Source organism: Oryctolagus cuniculus, chromosome 7, assembly GCF_964237555.1.
Source record: "Oryctolagus cuniculus chromosome 7, mOryCun1.1, whole genome shotgun sequence".
Taxonomy (NCBI): Eukaryota; Metazoa; Chordata; class Mammalia; order Lagomorpha; family Leporidae; genus Oryctolagus; species Oryctolagus cuniculus.
In genome coordinates, this window is record NC_091438.1 from 57,253,177 (window position 1) to 57,267,610 (window position 14,434).

At 44.2% G+C, this 14,434-nt stretch overlaps 1 protein-coding gene across 5 annotated transcripts in view; it reads right to left on the reverse strand.

Moving 5' to 3' along the window:
* The window catches only part of LRIG2 (leucine rich repeats and immunoglobulin like domains 2), a 69,914-nt gene that overhangs the window by 34,772 nt on the left and 20,708 nt on the right, over window positions 1–14,434 (reverse strand). For 4 of the 5 annotated variants that reach the window (XM_051856150.2, XM_008264647.4, XM_008264649.4 and 1 more), the window contains exons 3-8: window positions 2,382–2,456; window positions 2,092–2,226; window positions 1,428–1,571; window positions 1,175–1,318; window positions 559–702; window positions 243–386 (exon numbers count right to left, since the gene is read on the reverse strand). In XM_051856150.2, the coding sequence (XP_051712110.1) occupies window positions 243–386; window positions 559–702; window positions 1,175–1,318; window positions 1,428–1,571; window positions 2,092–2,226; window positions 2,382–2,452 (782 nt within the window). In that variant the 5' untranslated portion in view covers window positions 2,453–2,456. Of the gene's footprint in view, window positions 1–242; window positions 387–558; window positions 703–1,174; window positions 1,319–1,427; window positions 1,572–2,091; window positions 2,227–2,381; window positions 2,457–3,569; window positions 3,775–14,434 lie in introns of those variants that run through there. The other variant, XM_051856149.2, reaches the window with a different exon arrangement.

Consider the following 14,434-nt stretch of genomic DNA (forward strand, 5'->3'; position numbering starts at 1 on the left):
GTTGTTCAGGTCATTAACTCAGAATTAAAGTACAAAAAAAAGTGCCTATCACAGTATTGAAATAAATCTTATTTATGGGGATAGAGACAAGTAAGATTGTCTTGCCTCAAGGCATAGTACGAAAGAACCACAAAATATTAGCACACATAAATCTATAGACTGATTAGTCGTTTTAATTTTCTGTATCATGTTAAAAAAATTTAGCATGGAGGGAAGGGAGAGGGAGGGAAATGGATACTTACAGTGTCTGAAGATTGGAAAGAAACCTAAATACACCATCAGCAATATGAGTGACTCTGTTGTCCCCTAAATTCAATCTCTCCAGTAAACTCAGACCCACAAAGGCAGACTCATCCAGGCGGGTCAGCTGGTTATAAGACAAATCACTAAAAACAGGAAACATGGAAGGAAAGCAGCTCATTATATTTTGGTTCAACATACAAATTCTTGCACACTCTAAGAAAGAAAGGTGTCAGATACCATTACTGATCATGGGAATGCTTTATTCCAACCCCTTCTAGGCCCGCAGCCTCGCCAGAAACGCCACCCAACACTTACAGTTCGGAGAGTCTTTGGCAGAACTCCCATGCATCAGGGCTGATTCTTTCAATGGCATTCTGGCTCACATAGAGTTGCTGTAGCATTCGCAAGCCATACAACCACCCCTTATGCACCCAAGTAAGGTTATTGTGTTCCAGTTCTCTGCAGAATTCGAGAGGAGAAAGCACATTTCAAAACGAGGCATTTCAATGACAAGTAGTTTTAAATCTCATTTCTCAGAAAAGCATATACCTCTCTTCAATCCAAATGAGCCAACAAATTCTATTCAATAAATACTTGTATCTTACTTAAAAATTAGTGCTAGAGGACAGTAAGACTATCTAAAATGGCAGATCTCCAAAATCAACATGCCAAGTGGTATAGGATTCCTGTTCTGAATAAATTTTCGGAATTTCCATCAGTCAGAACATTAAGGGAATGTAAACATTTTTAGATGAGAAATTTGTAAGAACAATTAATCAAAATACCACCTGGTTAACCAAACTTAAAAAGCTTTGTGTGTACTTATTTCACATCAGAGGACAGAGAAAGAATGAATGTACCCTCGTATAACCAAGCCAACAATCCCAGCCGCTTGGCACTGAAAAGTCCCAGGCTCCTTTCTAGTACTTACAGTTCTTCCATGTTATTCAGGCCGAAAAATGCTCCATCCTTAAGTTTACTAATTCCATTCCGCTGCATTTTCAAAGATCTTAAGGAGTCAAGCCCTTGGAATGTAAGACCTTCCACAATTTTAATCCTGTTCCTTTTAAGTTCCCTTTAACAAAAATAGTTTTACGGTCAGAAAATTTTTTTGTTAAACTGCTCCAACAAAATTATAAAGAAAAAGACTAGGAAAAACTCTACTTCTTCATCTAGTTACTCACAAGAATTGGAGGTGGGGCAGCTTGAAGATCTTAGGTGGAATCATGCTAATCCGGTTCCGGTTTAACTTTACCACTAATAAAGAACTTGATAAATTATCAAAGCAACCAGCTTCCAGGGTGCTTATCCTGTTATTACTCAAATTTCTAAAATGAAAAAGACAACAGATAAAAAAAATATAGTAAAATAAAAAAATCCGACCAGTGGAAAGCAGCCCTATGACTAGGCTCCAGCTCTATCACTTAACAACTTTACAAAACAGTTAACTGCTTGCTTTGTTCATCTACAAAATTAGGATGAGACCTATTTCATGTAGGTTGTTATGAAACAGTATGTGTGAATATGCTTTATAAACTAGAAAACACTAGCATACATGTTTAATTATCATCATCATTATATAACAACCACTTCTATTTTGCTTTTAACAAAGCTATTGGTTTAAAAAAATCAGATTTAAACCTCAAAAATTACCCTAGGTACTCGCTAGTATTTTCTGAGAATAATACCCTCTTTCTTTTGGGGGAAACAAGAAAAAATAATCCAAAAACTTGACTTTACTTTTTTTTTACACTTGTGTAACAAAATCACAATAACTAACAGATATTTGGGATACCAACAATAAGTATGCACTTTAAAGTAAATCTAACGTAAATTCTTTTTACTTACAGGTATTTAAGTTGCATTCGAGGAAATGAGGATGTCTTGATTTCTGATATTACATTTGAGCTGAGGTCCAAACTTTCAAGAGCAGGGTAAAACTGGAATGCCTCTGCATTTATTTCTGGAATTAGATTATGGACTCTACAAAATAAACATTATATTGAAGCTATTGCTAGTGATCCACCCCAGGACAAAAGAAAGTTAAATTAGGATCAATAATATGAGTACTTAAACAAGAAAACAAACTGTACATTGTCCATAATTTATGTAAAAGATCTGAAATCTTAATCACTTACAATGAAAGCAGAGTAATATTAGATGATGGCTCTCCAAAATATGGTATTTCTGTTAATTCATTGTAATTCATTTTCCTAGGCAAGGGGAAAGCAGATACAAAGCTTTATAAGAAAAACATTACCTCTAGAATTCTAGTTTTCAGCTTAAGATTTTTTTTTAAACTTTTATTTAATGAATATAAATTTCCAAAGTATAGCTTATGGATTACAATGGCTTCCCCCCCTCACAACTTCCCTCCCACCCGCAGCCCTCCCCTTTCCTGCTCCCTCTCCCCTTCCATTCATATCAAGATTCATTTTCAATTCTCTTTATATACATAAGATCAGTTTAGTATATATTAAGTAAAGATTTCAACAGTTTGTACCCACATAGCAACACAAAGTGAAAAATACTGTTCGAGTACTAGTTATAGCATTAAATCACAATGTACAGCACATTAAGGACAGAGATCCTACATGAGGAGTAAGTGCACAGTGACTCCTGTTGTTGACTTAACAAATTGACACTCTTGTTTATGGCATCAGTAATCACTCTAGGCTCTTGTCATAAGTTGCCATAGCTATGGAAGCCTTTTGAGTTCACCGACTCTTTTTTCTTTTTCTTTTTTTTTTTTTTTTTAACAGGCAATGTGGACATTGAGAGAGAAAGAGACAGAGAGAAAGGTAGACAGAGAGAAAGGTATTCCTCCAATGGCCACCGCGGACGGCGTGCTGCGGCTGGCGCACCGCGCTGATCCAATGGCAGGAGCCAGGTACTTCTCCTGGTCTCCCATGGGGTGCAGGGCCCAAGCACTTGGGCCATCCTCCACTGCACTCCCGGGCCACAGCAGAGAGCTGGCCTGGAAGAGGGGCAACCGGGAAAGAATCCGGCGCCCTGACCGGGACTAGAACCCAGTGTGCCGGCGCCGCAAGGTGGAGGATTAGCCTAGTGAGCCGCGGCGCCAGCCCAAGTTCACTGACTCTTATATTTAGACAAGGTCGTAGTCAAAGTGGAAGTTCTCTCCTCCTTTCAGAGAAAGGTACCTCCTTCTTTGATGACCTGTTCTTTCCACTGGAATCTCACTCGCATAGATAGCTTAAGATATTTTTTAAGATATATTTATTCACTTGAAAGGCAGAGTTAGAGAAAGAGAGGGAGGGAGAGGGGGAGAGGGAGAGAGAGAGAAGGAGAAGCAGAAAGAGAGATACCTTCCATCCACTAGTTCACTCGCCAAATGGCCACAACGACTGGGACTGGGCAGATCAAAGCCAGGAGCTGGAGATTTCTCCGGGTCTCCCATGTATGTGCAGGGGCCCAAGGATTTGGGCCATCCTCCATTGCTTTCTCAGACACAAAAGCTGGATAGGAAGTGGAGCAGCAGGGATTCAAACTGGCGACTCTATGGAATATTGGCGCTGCTGACCATGGCTTAACCCACTATGCCACAGCATTGGCCACAACAGATATTCTTTATTATAAATACCAAATTTGAAAAGACCTATATGACACAAAATGAATTAGACTAGCATAAAAATGTTCTTATTGAGAATTTACAAGATTTTAATAAGAACTGCTTTTACTTAGTGTTGTTTTATTGTTGATATCAATATTAGAAAAGCTAGGAAATTATAAATACTTTTAGTCTCAGCAAGTCTTTGAATACCTTCATTTATGATAGGTAATAAGTACCCTCCCTTTTCCTTCTCTAAACATACATACATACATACATACACACACACACACACACACACACACACACACACATTGTTGGGTTGTTTTTAAAGATTTATGTATGTATTTGAAATTTACAAAGAGAGATTGTCTGGTTCACTCCCAAATGCAATCGTTGGATCTGGGCCAAACAGAAGCCAGGAACCAGGAGCTTCTTTCAGGTCTCCCAGGTGGCGCAGGGGCCCAAACACTTGGGCCATTATCTGCTGCTTTCCCAGGCCAATAGCAGGAAGCGAAATTGGAAGTGGAACAGCCAGGACTTGACCTGGCATTCATATGGGATGCCGGTGCCATAGGTGGTGGCTTAACCTGCTATACCACAACGCCAGTCCCACACAATTTGTTTCTAGAGCTATCAAAGTTTGGGGTGGCTACCTGGCACAGTGGTTAAGAAAACACTTGGGGGACCGGCTTGCAACACTAGCATCCCATATAGGCACCAGTTCAAGTCCTGGCTGCTCCACTTCCAACCCAGTTCCCTGCTGATGACTTGGGAAAAGCAACTGAAGGTGATGAAAATGTTTGGGACCCTGCCACCCACATGGGAGAACCTAAAGAAGCTCCTAGCTCTTGCCAAGTCACTGAGGCCATCTAGGGAGTGAACCAGTGGATGGAAGCTCGCTCTCTCTCTCTGTCTCTCCTCTCTGTAACTGACTTCCAAATAAATAAATAAATCTTTGAAGAAGAAGCAGAAGCCACAGCCACCACCACTGGGATGCCCACATCCATACTGGTAAACCTGGGTCTGAATCCTCACTCTGCTTCTGATCCAGCGTCTTGCTAATGCACACACTAGTAGGTAGTAGGTAATGGTTCAAGCACTTGGTCCCTGCCACCCCCTTGGGAGTCCCAGATGGAGTTTCAGGTTTCAGCCTGGTTTCGGCCTGGCTAAGCTCTGGCTTTCAAGGCAGTCAGGGAGAAAACCAAAAGATGGAAGATCTCTCTGTGTCTCACTATTGTTCTTTCAAATTAAAATAAATGGAACTTTAAAAAAAAATAGCTATTCAAAGTTAGAAAGTGATGCCTGAGACAAAAAATGAGATTTGACCACTCAGAGTTGGAATCTATGGCTTAATTTTACAGATAGCATGTCACATCTATTCCAGAAATCCTTTTAACAGGTTGTCTCACATTTTTTATCAAATTTATTACAATCATGTTTTATTAACCTGGTTTCCAATCATCAAACAACATCAACAATCTAGAACACACAGAAGAAACCAGAAGTAAAAGGCTGCCAAGAAATCAATCAAAGTAATGAATCTCATGGAGGGGCTGGTGAGCCGCCTGCTATGCTGACATCCCCATCAGAGTGCTGGCTCAAGTGTCCATATGGGATGCCAGCATTGCAAGCAGCAGCTTAACCTGCTATGTCACAATGCCAGCCCTAAGAAGCAATAAATTGGAGCCAGGGAAAAGAGAATATAGAGACAACAGTATGAAGAAGTTATTACCCTGTCAGTAAAGAATTTAAAAAAAATAAATCTGACAGTTCTCAAGGTATTCAGTATAAAGGCAAAATGGTGTATAACAGGGCATCAGGTTGACATGACAACAGCATTTTAAATGCAACTACCACTGCTCTCTATGTGACCCTGAAGGTTATCCCAAGTCATATACGGCAGACAAAGTAAGTAAGATAACCTGCCACTCTTATCTGATGCCTGGAATGTCTCTTATGAATGTTAATATTTCTTCAAAAAGTCCAAGTGAATTACAACTAACCTTGAGCCACCTGTCTCTATAAATCTTTTCCTCCTGGCTTGTGAAGATTCATATGTCTTTTAGGCACCTGAGATCATATTTGAGTCTATTAAGTTCCCATCCCATCTCCAATAAAGTTCATATGGAATTTGTCCTCTTTCTTTGGTTCCACAGTACTTTGTACCTTGGTAGCCAGTTCTGTTACTCTGGATTTTCCCAAAACAACTGGCGAGCCAGAGAGGGGACTGAGGAAATGGGTAAGGGAAAGGCAGCACTGGCAGATGAGCCATCTGCCTCTGTGAGTAGTAGTGGCATGGCTTGCAGCCCACTGTGTGTTTCTGTTATTTGTTGAATATTTAAGTCACTGTGGTAAGGAAGGGCAATGTGCTGCCACCACAGCGGGCTGGCCATTACCATGGGCTTTTCAGCTACCTTCCAAGGCACAACTGGCTACACAGCAAAGGCAAACATTTGGAGTAAAAATTACAATTACAAAAGGATATGCATCCTTCTGCCTCCCTTCAGGCTTCTAATTTGTCAGGAAAAAAAAATGGAAGAGCAGTTCTAAATTAGAGACCTTAGCTTGCCATTTTGTCTGAATAGGAGGGAAGAAATGAAGAAGGCAACAAGTCAGGGATATTGTCTCATGACCTGAGCGGGAAGAACTAGAATCCTTTGGAAGGAGGAGGGTGAGGACGTGAATGATGCTGAGGTGACAGAAAAGGAAGATCCTTCAGTGTCTGAGTCCCCATTCTTTTCCAAAGCCCAACTCGTGTGGCAGCCAGCTTAAGAGGAGGCACCCTCTGTAGAGGAACCCTTAATGATCTAAGAACATACCTTCACAGAACTGCTAGCCACTGCAAAAACTTTGGGGGAAAAAAAAAAACTGCTCCCATGAGAATCTGACCACCTGGATGATGAGACTCTGGGATATGAAGGAGATATTTCTTAGGCAGGAAATGAAGCTGAAAAAGAGATCACAACCCAACACTTACGCAGAATCTGCAAAATGCCTATCAAGTGCAAGGAAATCATTCCTTTATGAACTGGATCAAAATGGGAATGAGGTATGCTTGGCTGAATGAAGACTTACCAGGCAGACATTTCCCTGGAATAACGGGAGAAGCTCAGGGCATCCTAACGGAATTGGAGATGAGGCAGGGTACCCAGTGCTCAGGCTTTTCACAGGCCCAATGAGGCGGTTAACACCAGTGTGAAAAATAAGCTGTCAAAAAGCAGCCCCAGAGGAAGAGTAAGCTCTGTTTCTCTCTCCTTAGTCTGTTTGTAGGAAAAGATTGTGTATGATGCTGGGGAAGCTATAGCCAATGTGGAAGAGACTGAACCCAACTGTGAAAAATGTATCTTGTCACTCAACAGGGTAAGAGAGAACAAACTAAGCTTGGGAAAAAGAAAAATAAAGACCAGGCTGGGCAACCAGAAAACAAATAGGGCACAACCTTCTTGGTCCTGATGTTTCCCATGAAAAGACAGATAAATGACCAGAAGTGCTATCAGTTGTTCTATGGAGAGGCCTAAAGCCAAACCAGCAGTTCCAAACCCTCCTTTCTACTTCCACAGACAAAACAGTGCACAGTGCTTTTAACAGCCCTGTCTAGCCATAAAAAAAAGCCTCATGGAACTTGGAGAATGACTGCACATTACTGGGAAATTAATAAGGCAGCGTCTACCCACATGCTGCCGTTCCCAATATTACCCAAGTAATAGAAAAATTAACATCCCATCTTGGTTCTGTTCCTGCTGTTTTAGATTTTGCTAAAACTTTTTTCATCACTCCTTTACAAGCAGATTTCCGAGGTCACTGGGCCCTCATGTGGGAGGGCAGACAGTGAACTTTCCAGAAACTGCCCCAAGGATATCTACATATTCCCACTATCTGTCATGGTGTGGTGGCATGGAACCTCATCCTGTTCTCCTGTCCTGTCAGCACTGCATGGTTCCCTTATGCTGATCTTGTGTTAACTGCTGAACACCATGCACTCTTACAGGTTACAGTGGATCACCTCTGCACCCACCTCCAATTTAGAGGAGGAGCTATCAAACTCAACAAACTTCAAGGCCCTGAATTCAAGATCTGTGAAATTTCTTAGGGTACTCTGGTCAGATGAAACCTGTTTAGTATCTGGAATCATACGTGATAAAAAATGCAAACATTCTCTGTACGCTTTATGGTAAAAGACATACATGCTTTTTTCAGGCTTTTGGTTTACTGTTGGGCTTTCTCCCCTCATTCAGCACAATGCCTACACTCATTAGACTGGCTAATTAAAAAGGGGAACACATGGGACTGAAAAGTCCTCCAAAAAGAAGAATTCAAAAGTCAAATTTTGATAGCACATCCCTTGGGCACCCCTCTACCAGGAGCGCCAATCCAATTAGATGTTGCCAGTACAACTGATGGGAAATGCCGGGCCCTTTGGCAAGAGCAATAAGGACAAAAAATACCTCTATGTTTCTGGTCCAGGCAAGATACATGCCTACAGAGCAACAGTTCCTAGTGATATACAATGCCAAGCACTGGAGCCACTGACCAGGGCTTTACCAGTCACAATGTACAGTGGTCTACCTATAAAGGGGGGAGGAAAACGGCCTGTTTTACCAGCCTCAGTCCACTGTAGCACAAACCTCTACCTTTCAGTAAGGGTCTTACACATTTACAACAGGGAAGTGTCCTATCCAACAGCTGACTGACTCTTGATCTATGGACAGTTGTTGGGCCTGGTGACTTACAAAACTATCTCATCATCAAAGGTGACTACCACAGTGCCTATGCTTTCACAAGCACCAGAGGCGACTCTCAAACCTAAATATGCTCGGAATACACGTGTTGAACAAGGGGAACACAAGAGTCCAGTCTGCTGCTGCAGTATAACTCAATGGTACGATCTGGTTTGAGAAGGGGGAAAATCTGAGCAGCCAATGGGCAGAACTATGGGTAGTAGGGCTAACAGTAATTCATGAACCATGGCCACTGGTTGTTTATGCTGACAACTGGGCAGTGTACCGTGACTCTACACTGTGGATGGCACCTTGGAAAAAACAATGATGTACTACAGGAAATCCTCTCTGGGGAGCTGTGATGCGGCAACAAATATGAGAAGAACTCTGTGAACCTGGTGCACAATTAACTATCATGTATTGAAAGGCTCACTTCAGATGCCTTGACTAAAGTACGGGTCCTAGTCTGTTCCAGGTAGCTGGGGTACATTACCAAGAGAGGATGGGGCCGGCACTGTGGCGCAGCGGGTTAAATCCCTGGCCTGAAGCGCTGGCATCCCATACTGGCACAGGTTCGAGACCCAGCTGTTCCACTTCCGATCCAGCTCTCTGCTATGGCCTGGGAAAGCAGGAGAAGATGGCCCAGGTCCTTGGGCCCCTGAACCTGTGTGGCAGACCTGGAAGAAGCTCCTGGCTCCTGGCTTCGGATCAGCACAGCTCCAGCTGTTGCAGCCAATTCGGAGTGAACCATCGGATGGAAGACCTCTCTCTCTCTGCCTCTCCTCTCTGTGTAACTCTTTCAAATACATAAATAAATCTTAAAAAAAAAAAAAAAAAAAAAAAAAAAAAAAAAGAGGACAGAAGAGTTAAAGCAGGACTATCTCTATAGTATAGTAAGTTGGTGGTAGCCACAACCCAAGGTCAGGTACACTGGTGCTCCAGGCCCTGCAGCTTGACATATACAGATATATTGAGTCCTCCAACCTGTTTAAGACTGGCAAGTTGATTACACTGGCCCTTTGCCAAACAGTAAGGGACACAAATATGCCTTAACCTATATATAGATTCAGCTGCTGGCCTTTTGCAAGCCTTTCTTAGCAAGAAAGCTAACCAAACTAACACTATCAAAGGTCTTGAGAAGTGTGGAAGCAGGTATTTAGCCTGGTGATTAAGACAGCCATGTCCCTCACTGAAGTGCCTGAGTCTAATTCAAGGCTCCTGACTCAGAGTCAGCATTGTGATACAGCAGTTTTAGCTGCCACCTACCATGCCATCATCTCATAAAAGCACTGTTGGAGTCCTGGCTGCTCCACTTTTGAACCAGCTCTCTGCTAATGTGCCTGGGAAAGCAAAGGAAAGATGGCCTGAGTGCTTGGGCCCCACCACCCATGTGGGAGACCTAGATGGAGTTCCAGGTTCCGAGCTTTGGCTTGACCCAGCTCTGGCCATTGCAGCCATTTGGGAAGTAAACCAGCAGATGCAAGCTCTCTCTTTCTCTCCTCCCTCTCTCTCTGCCTCTCCCCTTCCATGACTCTGCCTTTCAAATAATAAATAAATATTTTTCAAAAGGCTCTTGACTCCAGCTTCCCACCAAAGTATACTCTGGAAGGCAGCAGTGATAGATAAGCAAGTAATTGTGTTCCAGGGCCAGAGTTGCAGTGCAGCAAGTTAAACTGTTGTCGGCAACACTAGCATCCCATATGGGAGCCAGTTAGCACTCTGGCTACTTCACTTCTGACCCAGCTTCATGCTAATGAGCCTGGGAAAGCAGCAGAAGATAGCCCAAGTACTTGGGAGTCTGCACCCATACGGAATACCTGGATGAAGCTCCTGGCTCCAGGCTTCAGCCTGGCCCAGCCCTTCCCATTGTGGCCATCTATGGAGTAAACCAGCAGATGGAAGACCTCTCTCTCAACTTCTCTCTAACTCTTTCAAATAAATAAATGAATCTTTAAAAAAAAAAAATAAGCAATTGGGTTCCCATTTACCCACATGAGACCTGGTTTCCTGACTCTAGTCTCAGCCCTGGCCCAGCTATTGCAGGCATTTGGGCAGTGAAGTAGTGGATGGGAGCTCTAACTGTGGCCTATGGGTTCCCTTTCTGCACTGACAGTGACCAAGGGATCCATTTTACAACATATGCTGTTTGAGACTGGGCTCAAACACATGATATGTCATGGCACATTCATCTGCCACATGCCCCTGGCAACAGAGTTGCTGGAGAGAAAAAAAACAGTCTGTTAAAGCAAAAAGATAAGAAGCCTATTAGGGGCAGGGGCACAGTGGCGTAGCAGGTAAGGCAGTGCCTGCAGTGCCAGCATCCCATAAGGGTGCCGGTTCAAGCCCTGGCTGCTCCACTTCCGATCTAGCTCTCGGCTATGGCCTGGGAAAGCAGAAGAAGATGACCCAAGTCCTTGGGCCCCTGCACCTGCTTGGGAGACCTGGAAGAAGCTCCTGGCTCCTGGCTTCGGATCAGCGCAGCTCCAGCTGTTGCAGCTATCTTGGGAGTGAACCAGCGGATGGAAGACCTCTCTGCCTCTCCCCCTCTGGAACTCTGACTTTCAAATAAATAAATAAATCTTAAAAAAAAAAAAAAGAAAAGAAAAAAGAACAAGACCACCCATGTCCAAGCTGTACACCTAACTGCCATGCTGTCCAAGTATCCAAGTTATCAGTACACAGAATATAGTTGTTTTGAACTCCACAAATGCTAAGCCCAGGAAAAGAGACACTACAGTAGACTGAATATTCTTGCCACAGTTTGAAGCAACTCAAGCCCACATAAACTGATCTCCATTGATCCTACTAGATGCTGCACCCGTTATCATGGCTTATGTCCTGAACAGGCAAAAGGAAATACCTCAGGGCACTAAGGCTGGCCTCTTGCTCTAGCACATCTTCCACCAGATTTAGGAATTACTGATGGACCTCATGCTGCTGGCCAACAAGTCTGGACTGCCCTACCATACAAGGTAGCTGCTGCCCTGCTGTTTAACAGGGATGATGCTACTAGTATTATCTTGCTAAATGTGCAGATTTGCTATTACAAGTCACCACTAAACATTTATATTTTTGCCTATAGCTGTGGCCTGATGATGTTTTTGTTGCTCTTTCTGCTGAGGTCTGCTTTTGAAGCTAGTATTTTCCTGCAGTGGAGGTTCCTGGTAAAAAATGTTGATTGTGGGCCGGCGCCGTGGCTCAATAGGCTAATCCTCCACCTTGCGGCGCCGGCACACCGGGTTCTAGTCCCGGTCGGGGCGCCGGATTCTGTCCCGGTTGCCCCTCTTCCAGGCCAGCTCTCTGCTATGGCCAGGGAGTGCAGTGGAGGATGGCCCAGGTGCTTGGGCCCTGCACCCCATGGGAGACCAGGAAAAGCACCTGGATCCTGGCTCCTGCCATCGGATCAGCGCGGTGCGCCGGCTGCAGCGGCGGCCATTGGAGGGTGAACCAACGGCAAAGGAAGACCTTTCTCTCTCTGTCTCTCTCTCACTGTCCACTCTGCCTGTCCAAAAAAAAAAAAAAAATGTTGATTGTTACTGGGGCTGGCGCTGTGGCACAGGAGGTTAACGCCCTGGCCTGAAGCGCCGGTATCCCATATGGGCACCAGTTCTAGTCCCAGCTGCTCCACTTCTGATCCAGCTCTCTGATATGGCCTGGGAAAGCAGTAGAAGTTGGCCCAAGTCTTTGGGCCCCTGCACCCATGGGAGACCCGGAAGAAGCTCCTGGCTCCTGGCTTTGGATCGGTGCAGCTCCAGCCGTTGTGGCCAATTGGGGAGTGAACCATTGGATGGAAGACCTCTCTCTATCTCTCCTCTTTCTCTAACTCTGACTTGCAAATAAATAAATAAACCTTTTTAAAAAAATGTTGATTGCTACTGTCATTTATAAAATCCTCTTTGTCTCATTTTGTGCATCTGCCTCTCTGGTTGGATGTGAACTCTGCTTACAGCCAGACAAACCCCTCACAGGCTCAGGGCACAGTGAGGAAGTGCGTGTATGTGTGTTGGGGGAGAGGGGGTGGAGAGGAATGTGAAATTGTACAACCCAGTTATGAGGGGTAGAATCATAGGACTGGGGCCATTTTGGTCCTAATCGCCACCATGCTCTTTAGGTGACCCTGGAGGTCATCCCAAGCCCAACAGGGTAAAAAACAAACAAAAATTCATTAAGATAAGCAGTCACTCTTATCTGATCCTCTGAATGTCTCTTATAAATGTTAAAATGTCTTGAAAAAATACAGGTGCATTCCATTTAGCCACAAGCCACCTATTTCTATAAATTCCTTTTGCTCCTGCCTCATGTCATGGAGATCCTTATGTCTTATGGCTATCTGAGGCCATGTGTCAGCCCAAAAGTCCCTCCAATAAATTTTATTTAATCCTGGATCTGTTTGCTTCTTGTTCTGCTCCTTCTATACCTTCCATCTTCAGCAACCATTTCTCATACACCATGTTTTTCTGAAGCACCTATATACACCATTAATTATGGCCCTGGGAACATGGCAATTGCAATAACTGATAGTAAAATACTATAGAAAATTCACCCCAAAATTTTATAATAATTTCAGTAATAAAGGAAAAACGTGGGGTCGGTTTTGTGGCACAGTGGGTTAAACCACTGTGATGCTAGCATCCTTCACAATGCTAGTATTCCATCCCAGAGTGTCAGTTTGAGTCCTGGGTATCTCACTTCTGATCCAGCTTCCTGCTAATGCATGCAGGAAGGCCACGGATAACTGCCCAAGTGCCTGGACCCTGTCACATGTGTGAGAAACCTGGATGGAGTTCCTGGGATCTGATTGGCCCGGCCCAGCCCAGTTCTGGCTGTTATGGCCACTTCGGGAGCGAACCAGCTCTCTGTCATTCTGCCTGTCAAAAAAATAACTAAATAAAACATTTTTTTTTTTTTGTAGTAGGTAAAGCCACCGCCTGCAGTGCCGTCATTCCATGTGGGTGCCAGTTCGAGTCCTGGCTGCTCCACTTCTGATCCAGCTCTCTACTATGGCCTGGAAAAGCAGCTGAAGATGGCCCAAGTCTTTGGGCCCCTGCACCCATGTGGGAGATTCAGAAGGAGCTCCTGGCTCCTGGCTTCAGACTGGTGCAGCTCTAGCCATTATGGTCATCTGGAGAGTGAACCAGTGGATAGAAGACCTCTCTTAGCCGGCGCCGTGGCTCAATAGGCTAATCCTCCACCTTGCGGCGCCGGCACACCGGGTTCTAGTCCCGGTTGGGGCGCCGGATTCTGTCCCGGTTGCCCCTCTTCCAGGCCAGCTCTCTGCTATGGCCAGGGAGTGCAGTGGAGGATGGCCCAGGTGCTTGGGCCCTGCACCCCATGGGAGACCAGGAAAAGCACCTGGCTCCTGGCTCCTGCCAGGATCAGCGCGGTGCGCCGGCTGCAGCGGCGGCCATTGGAGGGTGAACCAACGGCAAAGGAAGACCTTTCTTTCTCTGTCTCTCTCTCTCACTGTCCACTCTGCCTGTCAAAAAAAAAAAAAAAAAAACCTCTCTTTCTCTTTCTCTGCCTCTACCTCTCTGTAATTCTGCCTTTCAAATAAATAAATAAATCTTTTAAAAAGGAGAAACTTCAGAGGCATTTGGCCTCGTGGTTAAGATGCCAGTTAAGACACCTGAACTCAATATCAGTCCTGGGTTCAATATCCAGCTCTGGCTCTTGACTTCCATTTCCTACTAACATAATGGGAGGCAGTGGTGATAGCTCAAAAGACTGAGTTCTTGCCATGCATACGGGAAACCCAGACTGAGTTCCCAGCTCTGGGCTTCACCTAAGGCCACTGCGGACATTTGAGGGGTAAATCAGCATAAGGCAGTTTTTTCTGTGTGTCTCCCTGGCTCTCAATTAAATAAATAACCAAAAGAAAAACTTCAGTTAAGAGGAAAACTGA